General features: G+C 38.1%; 1 protein-coding gene across 1 annotated transcript; it reads right to left on the bottom strand.

The window, feature by feature from the left end:
* Positions 1-6114: 6114 nt before the first annotated feature.
* LOC311297830 (uncharacterized protein) lies at positions 6115-11439 on the bottom strand (the record flags this gene model as incomplete). The annotated part of the gene is made up of 3 exons (XM_084420296.1): positions 11308-11439; positions 10476-10684; positions 6115-6204 (listed from the first exon to the last, which is right to left on the bottom strand). The coding sequence occupies exons 1-3, from the start codon at positions 11363-11365 to the stop codon at positions 6115-6117; spliced, it is 357 nt and encodes a 118-aa protein (XP_084276422.1). The 5' UTR covers positions 11366-11439.
* Between the last annotated feature and the right edge of the window lie 1086 nt (positions 11440-12525).

Consider the following 12525-nt stretch of genomic DNA (forward strand, 5'->3'; position numbering starts at 1 on the left):
ACTAATTAATGAAATTAATAATAACAAGCACATGTCAGAATAGAAGAGATACTTTATCATTATGAAAATTTTACGTAATAATGAGATGCTTTCTTATAATTATAACTCAATATCTCATAATAATGTGAAAAATGTGAAGCAGAATGCAAGCAACCATCAAGATGTCCTGTTGCTCATCATGGCTGTTAGGAAACTAACTTACACAGGAGAGACTTTAATGCTCAGCACATAAAGATGAACTACTTACTGTGATCTCAGACTGTGACGATCCATGTGGAGAGAGGTTCCTTCAGTTATCTTCTTCACTCACTCGACTGAAAACAGTGGTGATCTGGTTTCTCCACTGCATGGATCTTAATGTGTAGCTTCAGTTGACTTTTAAGACAGAAAATCTTTCCACACTGATCACACGTGTGCCTCTCATGCGTTTTCAGATTTGCAGACTGACTGAATCTCTTGTCACCTTGTAAGGTTTTTCTCCAGTGTGGGTTCTCTCATGTGATTTCAGAGTTATTAACTGGCTGAATCTCTTGTCACAGTGTGAACACTTGTAAGGTTTTTCTCCAGTGTGGATTCTCTGGTGCAGTTTCAAACTGTTTGCTAAAGTAAAAGTCTTCTCACACTCAAAGCACATGTACTCTTTCACACCAGTGTGAATTTTCTGATGTACTTTTAAATTGCACAGCAGTGAAAAACTCTTTTCACATTCAGAACATGAATGCGGCTTCTCCTTCGTATGAACTGCCAGGTGTCTCCTCAACTGTGCTGCCCTAAGAAATGTTTTTCCACATTGATCACATGTGACCGGCTTCTCTCCGGTGTGGATCCTCGTGTGATTCTTCAGCAGTGATGATTGTGTGAAGCTCTTCCCGCACTGATCGCATGCGTAAGGCTTTTCTCCAGTGTGGATCATCATGTGAACATTAAGATTATTTTTTTGTGTGAAGCTCGTCCCACACTGATCGCATGTGAACAGCTTCTCTCCTGTATGAACTCTCATGTGAATCTCAAGACTTTGTTTGGTCTTGAATCTCTTTTCACACTGATCGCATGTGAACGGCTTCTCTTCAGTATGAACTCGCATATGAACATCAAGACGCTGTTTGGTTGGGAAACACTTTCCACACTGAGTGCAGGTGAAAGATGTCTTTGAGCGACTCAAAGGTTTTTCTCCAGGTTTGACATGATGTTCCTCCTCCACTTCACTCAGTTCTTCACTCTCCTCCTTCACTTCACTCAGTTCTTCACTCTCCTCCTTCACTTCACACAGTTCTTCACTCTCCTCCTTCACTTCACTCAGTTCTTCACTCTCCTTCTTCACTTCCATCAGGTCTGACATGACAGAAAAATATTATTATTCATCCAAATAATACAAAGAGATAAAAAGAAGTGAAAGCACATTAAAGTAGACAACTGCTATAATCGAGTTCAAATTTCAAAGCTTGTAAACTATGTACAGAGTAGTTAGATCAAAATAAGCCTAAAATATGAGCTCTCATTAAAGTCACAAATGATTTGCTCTTATCATCCGATCATGGTTGTATCTCTCTCTTAGTGTTACTCGATCTTAGTGATGCATTTGATACTATTGACCACAACATTCTTTTAAATAGACTTAAAAATGATGTTGGCATTAGTGGAATTGCACTAGCATGGTTTAAATCATACTTATCCGACCGTTATCAGTTTGTAGAAGTAAATGAAGAAATGTCTTATCAATCACAAGTTCAGTATGGCGTACCACAAGGCTCAGTACTAGGACCGTTGCTGTTCACTCTGTACATGCTACTCTTGAGAGATATCATCATAGACAGTATAAGAAATGGACACAGCACCCCATAGATTTCAATGGAGAAAAGTGAAGTTAATTAGAAGCACTCTCTTCCTGATGGCTGAGCGTACTGCACAGCCTCAAACTTAGCTTGACGACGTAGATGTGACGTGAGCAACCTGCCTGACAGTTGTAAGTCTTCTAGTAGCTGTGCCGAGAGAAATCTGAATCATTCCCTTCTGAATCTTTCAGAGACGGAGAGCGTGAGTAGAAGCTGTCCATGAGCTAGGAGCAGGAGCAACTTTATGACTCTCTATGGGCGTCTCCCTTGACTTTATCGGACTTTATGCCTCCACGTCCCCCCCGACTACCTGCAAGCTTCTCCTCTAGTCTACATGGTAATGTTTCTACTGTACGACAGAGAGTCACGTGGTTATGACGCAATCATTGGCCTATTTTTTTTTTTTAAAGGCTTCTATGGGGCCATAACGTAAGATACAAGTTAATAGAGCCTTTTATACATTGTCATGTTTCTTTAGAAATAAACAATGTACAAACAGAGTCTTTAAACGTCTCAGATGTAAAGTTATCCCCTGTCAAAGTGACGCAGAAATGAAAGGGAGTCAATGGAATGAGGAATCAGCAGGTTCCCGGGTGCTGGATTACGATAAGTAAGTATGTAGTAGATAAGTAGTATGTTGAAATGCTATTTCATGCATACTGAGTTTTTTACACTGTTAAAGAATTGGATTCCCATGCTAAACATGGACAAAGTTTCAAAAATTCAATTGTACGTTTGAAGGAGTATTTCTGTGCCAAAAATTCTCCTTCCGGTTTGTCACAAGTTTCGGAAAGTTTTTTTCGAGTATGGTCCAGTTGGGCCTGCGTGACGTCAGCTGGGGCGGAATTTCCTTATATGGGTCCTAAGGGCACTTCTCCCGGAAAGGCGCGGGCGCGCGCATCCGTAGACCAGAAAGAGAAGAGACCCAAAGCAGTTCGCCCATCAAAGCGCTGTGCTCGGCTAAGGCTTTAGGGAAGTCAGTGTCACCAAAGAAGTGGGTTTTTGGTTGCCAGGGCAAGACAACCCTGCACAGATTCCCAAAGAACCCGGCGTTAAGGGACCAGTGGATGGAGTTTGTTTTTCCAGAGCATCAACGGAGTTGTGCAAGTGATCTTGTTTGCTCCCCTGAATTTCGACGATGATTGTTTTATAAACAAAGCCCAGATCGACGGATTTGCAGCTCGTCAAATGCTTAAGGATCGAGCAGTCACAATGATAAAGGTTCACGGTCGTGCGTTGGAACCGCAGGCAGTGAGTAAAACTGCTTGTCTGCTTCACTTGTCTGAGTGTTGTTAGCTATCGGCGCATAAGCACAGCTTTAGCTCCGACCACACGGCACGCCTCTAGCCGCTCGTTTTTTTCCGGAAAGACTCGGTACAGTCTATCTTTCTTTTATAAATATAATAAAACTAAAGACTTTTTGGAGATTTGAAGGATGCAATACTACTCTATAGGTACTCAAGATTAACATGAGATTGACTGAAAATGAGTGTTTCACCCCCCCCTTTAAGAGTCTTAAAGGGATACTTCACAGATTTTTCATATTAAACTGTCATTCCCTTAACCAAGACGAGTTGATACATACCTCTCTCGTCTCAGTGCGTGCACTCAATCGCTCTGGCGCGCGGGGACACTTTTATAGCACTTAGCTTAGTCCAGTTCATTCATTAGGATCCAGACAGAGATGAAGCTAGAAGTGACCAAACACCTCCACGTTTTCACTGTTTAAATACAGTTACACGAGTAGTTACACAACCAAGCATGGTGACACAAAATAAAACATAGCGCTTTTCTAAGCGGGTAAAAAGGATAACTATATTGTATGGCGGAATAGCACTTGGGAATCGGGAGCACTTCGACAAGGCGCAGTTTGGGAACAGAAAAAAAAAAAACACCTCAGCAACATTAGCACATAATCAGTACACACTACAACATGAACACACAATAATTGCAACAGGGGAGGGGAGTGGAGGTAACCCAGCACAGGCAAGCAGCCATCCGGTCCTGCAGCCATTCTCGGTGCTGGCACTTTTGCACAATATTCAAATTTTTCGGGTTTCACCTGTACATCAAGATATATCTTAATCAAATTGTCTGGCGATGAAGAGAGTAGGCTATTTCAGAATTACTGTATCATGAAACCATCGATATGATGGACAAAATTGTATTGTAGTTTCGAGTACACCAAAGTCCTATGGAATTATTCTTGTTTCACAAAATGCTGCAAAGTGTCCTCTTTGGTGTTATGGAAATGGTCACCCTAATAGTAAAACATATCTGCAACATTTTTCAAGTTCATGGATAATTGTGCTTGCACATGTTTATCATTTTGATACTATTTATCCCATATTATCACTCCAAACATCGAGACAATCACAAACGAACACAAAATCGCTCAGGTCTGAATTAACTCAACATATTCTCCTCAGGCTCGCTGACCACTATTTGTCAGATTACCCACTAAAGTGGGCAAATGACCGGTTGAACCATGCTGAACACTGCTGAGCCCCTGCAATTGCAATGTATTAAATGAATCATCACCATATGTGGTGTATCTTACATGTGTATCTTTCCCGGAATCCAACCAGCCATTTAATAAACTCAATAATTTGCCGGTCAATAATCTAGAGTTAAACCATGGGATTTTGTGTACTATGCAAGATTTTACTACTATCTGCCCTGACATCTGTTTACCACCACTTTAAGATGTAGGCTATTGGTGAACTCATCTCAATCATACCTGATTAATGAATGTAATAAAGTTTGATCTAGGTTACCTAATCTGCCTTTTGTTTTTATAGGTAGTGCTCAAGCACCGGGTTTTTCTGGCCTCTGTCTAGTTACGGGCCATTTGCAAGTTAGTTTTCAATTGATTTCTTTTTCTAATTTCATATTGTGAAATACTGGCGTCTGCCACCAGACAGACGGATGCTGAGGAAAAAGCATTATAAATGTATTTTTATTTGTCGTTTTGGTCTAACATTTATTTAAAAAAAAAATGAAAAGTGCTTCTCCCCATTTTTTGGAGACAACTGTCTCCATTTGTTTATTATGCAACAAAGATTGCTAAAGTCAACAGATATAACTAACAGACCTAGCAATAAATAATGATGCTGCCATCTTTCTAAAGTCATTTTGTCCCTCTTGTAATTTGGCTCCCCAGACAGCAACATAGTGTCGGCTCAGATCCGGCCCACATCTGGTAGCACTAGGTTGCTGTCTGGGTCTGAATCTCAGGTGAAAATGGTCTTTTAGACCAGTGGTTCCCAATTCCAGTCCTCATGACCCACTGCTCTGAACATTTTGTATGTCTCTCTTATCTGACACACTCAGTTCAGTTCATGGAGTCTCACCTAATGAGCTGATGATCTTGTTCAGGTGTGTCAAATAAGGGAGACATACAAAATGTGCAGAGCAGTGGGTCACGAGGACTGGAATTGGGAACCACTGTTTTAGACCCACCTATAAAACATTTTCATCTCCTTACCGTAGCCTGATTCACAGCGGTAAGCTTTTAATGGGTTCTAATTTGAGTGGTACTGGTGGGTTTCCACAGGAAATACGAGCTTGCCGCGGTTCATCTCTGCATCATTACGTCACGTCTGTATACATAAAGAAGGAGTCCCGCTAGTAGGCTATTTTGCGTGTGAAGTTGCTGCAGGTGGCAGATCATTTATAGCCTTAAATACATAGTCACATTATGTATCATAGTCACATAGTGTTGATAACATTAACAATTTGAGAACAAAGTATAACAATAATAATTTGCACGGTTTGACGTGATCTGAGCTAATTTTAAGATCGTAATATTTAATCACCAGTTGATCAGAACAAAAGTGGCTGACATGTTACTTGTTCAGGTGACATTTTCCTTCTTATTTTGGAAATACTTCCTGGAGGTCGTATCTGTAATTCTGAAGTACAGTGAATATCCACACTGGTGCATTGACTGACAGCCCACACTTACACCTCAAGACATTATTCATCCGTGCTGAGGAGCAGTGCTGATGCACAACACTCGTAAAGATAATTCCTCAAATAACGGCAATAGCAGATTTCAAACAGAGATGGCGACAAAGAGCATAACTTTGCAAAATTGAAGCGACTATAATATTTTGTGTGCAAAAACTAAAACAAAAATAACAACTTTATTCATCAATTTCTTCTCTTCGCTGTCATTCTCCTACCCAGACATCAGTTGATCAGAACAAAAGTGTCTGACATGTTACTGCTGTTTAAGTTGTTCTACGTCAGAACGCAGACTCAGCATGCGTTGTGCTGATCACATGACCAGCGTCGGCCAATGCGCGTGATCCTGACGCAGAACTGGCCAATAACGAGGCAGCGTTCTGTAGATCCCTGAAACATTGCACTGTGTACAACAACGCATGTTGGAGAAGCATGTGCAGAGCAGAGGAGCAGAAAAATGAAGATATAAACAAACCCAAGAATTTATGATTTCTGTGCTTTTCACATTCACAATGTAATGCGCTTGGATTCAATTGTTCAATTTTATTAAATGCTGCATAAACTAGTTTCAGAGCTCTGTACAGGTCATTATACAAAAACATCTGCGTGTTTTACGTCCGGGGAACGTTTTTACGTTAGGGGAACGTTCTGTGTTTGCTGGGAAGCCTCAGAAGCAAACGTAATACTTGGCTTTCAGAACTGAAAATTATAGAATAATTCCTGAAGCAAGAAGAATCAGCAGAAAATAAAATTGGACAATAACAACAAGCTGTTGATAAAATTATAATGAGTTTAATCCATCATTACTTGAAGTGCAAAAATTCATAAAACTAACGAGACAGATCTCTGAAAACACTGAACGAGTTAAAATGAATATCAGATTCATGTCTCTGTTGAAAGTGTTACGGCCTCTTCTTCAGCTCCTGAACATGGAAGTGTTTTTTTCCGGTGTAATTTTTCTGGTGCTCTTCTTCTGAATGAGAAGGCAGAAGTGATTTCAGAACGAAGGCCCGAGTGAAACTCTTCCCGCATTGATCATGTGTAAAGTTTCTCTCTGCTGTGGATCCTCATGTGAATCTTCAGACTTGATTTACATTACACACATTTTTCCTTTCTCGTTCGCGTCCATCAGGTCTAAAAGAAACATTAAATCAAGTGAGATTTCAAATGAGAGACAAACGTGAAATGATAAGTGAAGCTCAAAGTCAAGATCACTGATGAGTTCAACAGTCATTTTAATCTCATCAAATCTGGTGGACAACTGCTGTGCACGATTATGATCCATTTTAATGTCATGAAGATGATTCGTGTTATAAAATACTAGTTTGGTCATGAAACAATGTAAATCTGGTGAGCATCAGCATGTTCTTCATCATGAAGAATTAATGAGGAATCAAGAATAAACACCAACCTCTTTGTTCTTCAGTACCGTGATCATGTAATTTAAGATTCTCAGGTTTTGTCAAAGCCACAACAACACAACAAACACTTTTTTTTAATTTTTTATACCTAGTAATGCAACAACCAATTGATGAAATTGCTGCAGGAAAAGTGCTTCATATTCAGCGCTTCAAATAAACTCTTAAGCATACAGTTTAACACGTCGTACAGATGCATGTGTTGTTTTCCCTTTGTGTAACTTATTAACCTTTATTTAACCAGGTAAATCACTGAAGAACAAGCTCTTATTCTCACCAACAGCTTGACAGGAGAGTTAAAATCTCCTGAAAGACATTCAAACATACATTACAATTAGGGCTGGGCGATATGGAATTTTTTTTTATCACGATATGTTTTTCCATATTGATCGATCTCAATTCTTATCACGATATGTAGTTTTTGCAGATGCTGCCAGTGTAAGGGACATCCTGAAGCTTGAAGAAACAAGATATTCACTGAAACTTCAGAGATTGAAGTAAATGATTGTAATTTCAATGACTTTTGAGGCACATTCTTATATTTAATGGTTATATCTTTATCAGTAAATGTTAGAAAGTCATGTGTGTATTTCCATTTTCCTTAAATGCTTGTCCCGAGAGCGAGTGAGTCTCTGTTCAACTTTACAGAGCGAGCTTCAGGACCTCAAGTTGATGAAGAGCAATAATTCTGACTAAAATATACATTTGTTTATTCTACATTAATCTACATTGTTCATAGAAGATTAACATGAAGGATTTAAAACCTACATTTAACATCTATGAAAACAGAAACTGTAACTAATGTGTCATATAAACAGAGATGAGTTTCTAAAACATAATCAATAATTCTAATAACATGCCAGATGAGATGGACTTGGTAATTGCGATGATGTATTCGTTGTTTTGTTTACTTTTCTGAAAATACATACATATATTCCAGCGAATATTCCAGCATATTCCATTCTCTTTACTCTTCAGTATAACACATAAATATTTTACAAATGTAGTTTTAAATCTTCCGTCTACTGGTTATAGTGCTGATTTAAAAATGTTAAATAAAAACGTTGGTTTGCCAAGTATAAGTTTTACTACACTTTGAAACGTTTAGTTTTACAAATGGAGACAATCTTTGAAGCATGAACAAATCATGGTTTTGATCATCACACTAAAAATAACATTAAAACTGGATAATATTTGGAGAATTGAAGTGCTGGAAAAAGTGTGGAGGACTTGAAAGTCCTTGATTAGTGCTTGAATTTTACTCTCAAAAGGATGTACGAACCCTGAAATGAATAATGTAAAAACATTTGTCTATTTCTGCCACAATACCATGGTTATAGTTAGCATTACTACATTAAATCCACAGGGAATATTGGTGATTTGTGGACTTAAAAGCCATATAACTTAAAACTTCATGAACTTGTTTGTTCAAGGCACAATGTTTCTCCTGGTTTCCAAGTCAGTGCCCATGATTTACTCACTCTCAACTCATCCTAGGTGTGTATGACATTCTTCTTTTAGATGAATACAATCTGAGTTATATTAAAAAATGTCCTGGCTCTTCAAGGCTTTATAATGGATTATAATGAATTATAATGAATTTCCATTTACTTGCAGTCTAGAGCCCTGTATAGTGCTTTATTTCTGCTTTACATGAGCGCCACCTACTGTCAGAGAGCGCATTTGTGTTTTTTGCATTGATCTAAACTAATAGACAAATGAGATATTTCTGTTGGTTGAACACGAGTTAATCAATACCAATCAATCAACAAAGTGTCCTGTGCTCACCACACACCGGCTATAGGTGGAGAGGAGAGATTTGGCTATAGGGAGATGTGTGTCTAACTTACACAGAAGAGACTTTGTTGCTCAGCACATGAAAATAAACTACTTACTGTGATCTCAGACTGTGTTGATGTGGTTTCTCCACTGCATGGATCTTCATGTGTCGCTTCAGGTGAGTTTTAAAAGAGAAACTCTTTCCACACTGATCACACGTGTGCGGCTTCTCTCTGCTGTGGATCCTCTCATGTGTTTTCAGAGATGATGATCGACTGAATCTCTTGTCACAGTGTGAACACTTGTAAGGTTTTTCTCCAGTGTGGATCCTCTCATGTGTTTTCAGAGATGATGACTGACTGAATCTCTTATCACAGTGTGAACACTTGTAAGGTTTTTCTCCAGTGTGAATTCTCTGGTGCTGTTTTAAATGTTCAGCTGTAATAAAAGTCTTCTCACACTCAAAGCACATGTACTCTCTCACACCAGTGTGTATTTTCTGATGTTTATGTAAACTATCCAGCAGTGAAAAACTCTTTCCACAAACAGAACATGAATGCGGCTTCTCCTTCATATGAACTCTCAGGTGTTTCTTCAGGTCTGATGCATAGATAAATGTTTTCCCACACTGATCACAAGGGAATGGCTTCTCTCCAGTGTGGATCTTCATGTGTTCTTTATGGTGTGAAGATTGACTGAAACTTTTCCCACATTGATCACACTTAAATGGCTTCTCTCCTGTATGAACTCTCATGTGAACATCAAGATTATGTTTGCTTGAGAAACTCTTCCCACATTGATCACAGGGGAACGGCTTCTCTCCAGTGTGGATCTTCATGTGTCGCTTCAGGTGACTTTTAAAATAGAAACTTGTTCCACACTGATCACACTTGTAAGGCTTTTCTCCAGTGTGGATCCTCTCATGTGTTTTCAGATTTTCTGGCTGACTGAATCTCTTGTCACAGTGTGAACACTTGTAAGGTTTTTCTCCAGTGTGAATAATCTGGTGCCGTTTTAAATTGTCCGCTGTAATAAAAGTCTTCTCACACTCAAAGCACATGTACTCTCTCACACCAGTGTGAGTTTTCTGATGTGTGTGTAAATTACAGCGCTGTGAAAAACTCTTTCCACACACAGAACATGAATGCGGCTTCTCCTTCATATGAACTGTCAGGTGTGTCTTCAGCTCTGACGACCTAAGAAATGTTTTGCCGCATTGATCACATGTGAACAGCTTCTCTCCGGTGTGGATCATCATGTGACTGACAAGACTTCGTTTACAGTAGAATCTCTTTTCACAGTGATCACATGTGTATGGTTTCTCTCCGGTGTGAACTCTCATGTGAATCTCAAGACTATGTTTGCGTGTGAAACTGTTTCCACACTGAGTGCAGGTGAAAGATTTCTTGGCTCTTGTTTTCTTTAAAAATGTCTTTTTAGTCATTGAGCGACTCAAAGGTTTTTCTCCAGGTTTGACATGATGTTCCTCCTTCACTTCCATCAGTTCTTCACTCTCCTCCTCCACTTCACTCAGTTCTTCACTCTCCTCCTTCACTTCACTCAGTTCTTCACTCTCCTCCTTCACTTCACTCAGTTCTTCACTCTCCTCCTTCACTTCACTCAGTTCTTCACTCTCCTCCTTCACTTCACTCAGTTCTTCACTCTCCTCCTTCACTTCCATCAGGTCTGACATGAAAGAAAAATGTATTAAATTAAATTTTCAGTACATCAAAATAATTCAAAGAGAGAAATATAAAGTGAAAGGACATGAAAGTGAGCCCTGATGTAATAGTATAAAGTAGACAACTGCTATAAAATATTATGATAATTTGATGCCTTTTATACATTTATTATTTGTCATTGAAAACTTTCCATGAATGAGGTAAATTTATCTTCCAATTATTATTTTTAAAACATTGACACAAATCCCTAGTTACCGTCTGTAGAAATTTCACATGCTCGAAGTGTCAACGTTACTGTAAGAAGAATCATGATATTTGACAAATACAACTTTATCAGTAACTTCCTAAAAAATTATTTTGTAAACTATGTTGAAAATGACTATTGAACCAGATAAAAAATAAAAATGTAAAATAAAACAGATAAAATAGTATTTAGCTTGATCTGATGTTGACAATCAATATAAAAATGTCTCAAACCTCCCTTTACTGACCAGTCGTTGAAGAAAAAACCTAGAACATTCTGACCATTTCATAGTTGAACTGTTTATCTAAATGTGATGAAGTGCTTGAATGTTTCTAACATGAATGTTCTTCAGCATCATGAATGAATGAAGAATAAACACCAACCTCTTTGTTCTTCAGGATCTTCAGTGTGTTTCATTCTGCAGGGTTCTGGATCACTCATGTTCTCACTGTCCTCTTTAATAAACTCAGTCTTTGCAGATTTCAGCTCTTCCTGATGCTCTGATGCTCGTCTTCACTTGTAGCTGATGGGAATTTAAAGCATTTATTGGGGAATTACAGTGGGAGGAGCTTCACTGACCATGTGATGGATGTGGGAGGGGCTTCACTGATGATGCAATTGGTGTGGGAGGAGCTTCACTGATCTGCCCAAAATCTAAAATATATCAGTTACTGAGTTTGTTTCTATACTAAATGGCACTTCTATGCAACAAATAAATGGCACTTTTAAAATATTATGATAATTTGCAGAATGCCTTTTTATAAATTGATTATATGTCCTTGAAACTTTCCATGAATGAGGTAAATTTATCTTCCAATTATTATTTTTTAAAACATTATAGACACAAATCCCATGTTTCTTTAGCAAAAACTACTAAATATATTTGATCAATGACACAATTATCTAACATCTTAAAATTTAAATATACAATACTGCCATATTTTGACACCAATTTTGAGATCGATATTTATTTTACTAAAAAACGTTTTATTAATGGCCGTTCACACTAGACTTTTCCTTGCACTGACTTCCATTCATACGCATGTGAAAGTGTGACACCAGAAACACAAGCTCAAGTGAATAACCCTGTGAGAAATAACAATCCATTCATTATTTGTATTGCTAATCCTAACATTATTCTGCTTCTTCATTAAAATACAGGTATCTAGAAATAAAGAAAAGAATATACATAATCTAAATTCTTCCAAATATAAATAATGGTAAGAAAAACAGTTAATAAAAAAACACAGAAATAAATGTACATATAGTAACCAACCAACAATTACCCTCAGTCTGCTGACACCAATGAAATGAGCTTTAAGTGTCAATTTACAGGAGATCTGAAGACATCAGCATAATAAATGAGGTGAAAACAGGAACTATTGTCATGAAATAAAGAGTGTTTTCAGCAGATCTGTTAATATTGATGAGCCTCAGACTATCAACACGCATTCAACAAGCCATTCAGGATCATCAGCAGATCATCTCACTTTATTCTGAGTGTTTGCTGTTAGAAACACATTATTTGAGTCAGGATACATAATAAAAGACTATTAAACTGCTCCATTGAAAGACAATACTGTAAGTTCTCACATTATGAC

This window comes from Rutilus rutilus, assembly GCF_951802725.1.
Source record: "Rutilus rutilus genome assembly, chromosome: 1".
Lineage (NCBI taxonomy): Eukaryota > Metazoa > Chordata > Actinopteri > Cypriniformes > Leuciscidae > Rutilus > Rutilus rutilus.